The sequence below is a fragment of the Antrostomus carolinensis genome, unplaced genomic scaffold (assembly GCF_000700745.2).
Source record: "Antrostomus carolinensis isolate BGI_N321 unplaced genomic scaffold, ASM70074v2 scaffold24277, whole genome shotgun sequence".
Taxonomy (NCBI): domain Eukaryota; kingdom Metazoa; phylum Chordata; class Aves; order Caprimulgiformes; family Caprimulgidae; genus Antrostomus; species Antrostomus carolinensis.
Genome location: NW_010325665.1, coordinates 1,701 through 4,778, shown reverse-complemented (window position 1 = coordinate 4,778; position 3,078 = coordinate 1,701). Strand labels below are relative to the sequence as shown.

The window sequence follows — 3,078 nt, the reverse complement described above, 5'->3', positions numbered from 1 at the left end:
AGGGGGGTTTTTTTTCTTGGCTTTCAATCTATATTTCAAGGAGTTCCCCAGAACGGACTCCGACCCCATCACGGGGTAAAACACAACGACCTGTGCCCTCATCCCACCCTGAATCCCCACCCTGGGAATTCCCGGCGCTCCCCGGCTCTGGGGTGGGGCTGAACCAGGAGGGATCCACCCCAGAAAGTTGTTTTTCCTGATTTTTTTAACCATTTTTTAAATTTTAATTCTCATTTTCCTTCTCTTTTTATGTCCCTTTCCTTTTCTCTCACCGCTGCAGCCGGCTGCACGGTGCAGCCAAAGGAAACTGAGGCACGGGAGGGGTTGAAGCTGCCGGTGTTTCCTCAGCCTTAAAATTCCCTCTTTGGATTTTCCTTATTATTGGTGAAAAATCTCTTCCCAAAATCAGTTTTTTCCCAATTTTGGGGGAAAAAAACCCAACCCAACAACGTTTAATGATGAGGCTGTTGGGAGGGGACAGTGTCCCCAACACACCTTGTCGCGGTGTCTGTCGGCGCGGAGACGTCGCCGGAGGGAGGACAGTGACAGCACCACGATCCTGCGGGGAGAAATTAATTAATTCCCTGGTTTAATTAAGAGAATCGTGGATAAATTCTTCCCCGCGGATCGATGCATCACTGTGGCAGCTGCAAAAAAGCTTTTCCATGCTCAGGAAACACAGGTCTTCATTTCCCACCTGAATATTCCTTCCTCCGTGGGGGACCTGTCAGCAAAAACCTAAAAAAAATGGGATAAATAACAAATTTTTCTGTAGCAAAGCAATAAAATGTGGAAAACGGGTGGAAAAAGAACAAATTTTCATGTCTCAAAGACTAAATTCCTGAAAACAGGCAGGAAAAGAAACAAATTTTCATGTGCTGAAGCCTAAATTGCTGAAAATGGTACAAAAAGAAACAAAATGTTTGTCCCCAGAAGCCTTAAATTGCTGAAAAAAACCCCAAATTTCCATGTAGTGAGGTAAAAAATGGTGGAAATGGGTAAAATGGAAAGAAATTTCCACGTGCTGAAGCCTAAATTATTGAAAATGGTGAAAAAGAAAGAAAAATTTTAGTCTGAAATGTCTGAAAAGAGGCCAAAAAGAACCAAAATTGTCATGAACCAAAGTGTGAATTGCTGAAAACGGGCAGAAAAGAAACAAAGTTTCATGTACTGGAGCATAAAATGCAAAAAAACGGGTGGAAAAACCCCAAATTTTTGTGTCTTGGACTAAATTCCTGAAAACAGGCAGAAAAAGAAACAGATTTTCATGTGCTGAAGCCTAAATTGCTGAAAATGGTACAAAAAGAAACAAAATGTTTGTGTCCTGAAGCCTTAAATTGCTGAAAACGGGCCGAAAACCCCCAGATTTGGGCAGAGGCGCCGGCGGCAGCTCAGCCCATGCTGGAAAATGCCAGGAAAAGGGATTTTAAGGATTTTTCTGATTGAAAAAACCCCAATTCCCTGTGTTTTTAGGGCTGCTGAGCCCTTCCCAGGGTGAAATTGGGGTGAGGAAGAGCGATTTCTGTCGGGTTGAACCAAAGCCGCCGCACCGGGCGGGAGCAGACACTGTCCTTGTCCCGTCGGCATCATCCCACATTCCAACAGGAAAACATTAAATATTCCTGAGCAATCAATTTTTTTTTCTTCCAAATCCACTTTTTTTTTAAACAAAATATATATATTTCAGTGTTTTTTCTTAGTTAATCCCCAATTGTGGTTCCCCAGCACAAAGGGGAGCTGAGTTTGTAACCTTGTGTTCCTCCAAATCCAGATTTTCCCAGCAAGAAGCATTTTCTCTCCATGGAAATCCCAGAGGATTTTCCCTTTTTTATGGCCATGGCTCCACCATCCTCTTCCTCCTCCCGGCGTTTGTCTCTCACCCGCCGCCTCGTTTTAATCCACCCCGGGATTAATTGAACCAAATTCTGCAACCTCAGGATTTTTTCCCCCCGGGAATGGGATTATCCCGACGCTGACGGCGTCGCCGGCGTCTCGTCCCTGCTCCGGTTTGAGTTGTTTTGGGGGGGGGGATTTTCCTGTCCTTTCATTTCCTCTCCCTCACGCTGCTGCCGTCAACCCAACGTGACACCGGGAACGTCTCCTCTCCGGGTGTCCAATTCCTGTTAGTTTTATATATTTTAATATATTTTTAAGGATAAATTGAAGCACCAGAGGTTGAGTTGGTTCAGGGATGATCTGTGGTCATGGTGCCACCTTGATTCCAGCCCAACAAGACCTCAGCTGTGGTTTTGTTGGTGCTTTCTAATGATAATGATGATTTTTTTGGTGGTTGAAGGAGAATTTGTGTTATTTTTATATATTTTTAAGGATAAATTGAAGCACCAGAGGTTGAGTTGGTTCAGGGATGATCTGTGGTCGCGGTGCCACCTTGATTCCAGCCCAACAAGACCTCAGCTGTGGTTTTGTTGGTGCTTTCTAATGATAATGATGATTTTTTTGGTGGTTGAAGGAGAATTTGTGTTATTTTTATATATTTTTAAGGATAAATTGAAGCACCAGAGGTTGAGTTGGTTCAGGGATGATCTGTGGTCGCGGTGCCACCTTGATTCCAGCCCAGCAAGACCTCAGGTGTGGTTTTGTTGGTGCTTTCTAATGATAATGATGATTTTTTTAGTGGTTGAAGGAGAATTTGTGTTATTTTTGTATTTTTAAGGATAAATTGAAGCACCAGAGGTTGGGTTGGATCAGGGATGATCTGTGGTCATGGTGCCACCTTGATTCCAGCCCAACAAGACCTCAGCTGTGGTTTTGTTGGTGCTTTCTAATGATAATGATGATTTTTTTGGTGGTTGAAGGAGAATTTGTGTTATTTTTATATATTTTTAAGGATAAATTGAAGCACCAGAGGTTGGGTTGGATCAGGGATGATCTGTGGTCGTGGTGCCACCTTGATTCCAGCCCAGCAAGACCTCAGGTGTGGTTTTCTCGGCACTTTCTAACAATAATGATGATTTCTTGGGTGGTTGAAGGAGAATTTGTGTTATTTTTATATATTTTTAAGGATAAATTGAAGCACCAGAGGTTGGGTTGGATCAGGGATGATCTGTGGTCGTGGTG

At 43.4% G+C, this 3,078-nt stretch overlaps 1 protein-coding gene across 1 annotated transcript in view; it reads left to right on the top strand.

Moving 5' to 3' along the window:
- Positions 1-1,791: 1,791 nt before the first annotated feature.
- Positions 1,792-3,078, top strand: part of CDC42EP2 (CDC42 effector protein 2) — a gene marked incomplete at its 3' end in the record, with an annotated part of 2,983 nt that continues 1,696 nt past the window's right edge. The window contains exon 1 of the mRNA XM_010171324.2: positions 1,792-1,816. Within this exon, the coding sequence (XP_010169626.2) occupies positions 1,801-1,816 (16 nt within the window). The remainder of the gene's footprint in view (positions 1,817-3,078) is intronic.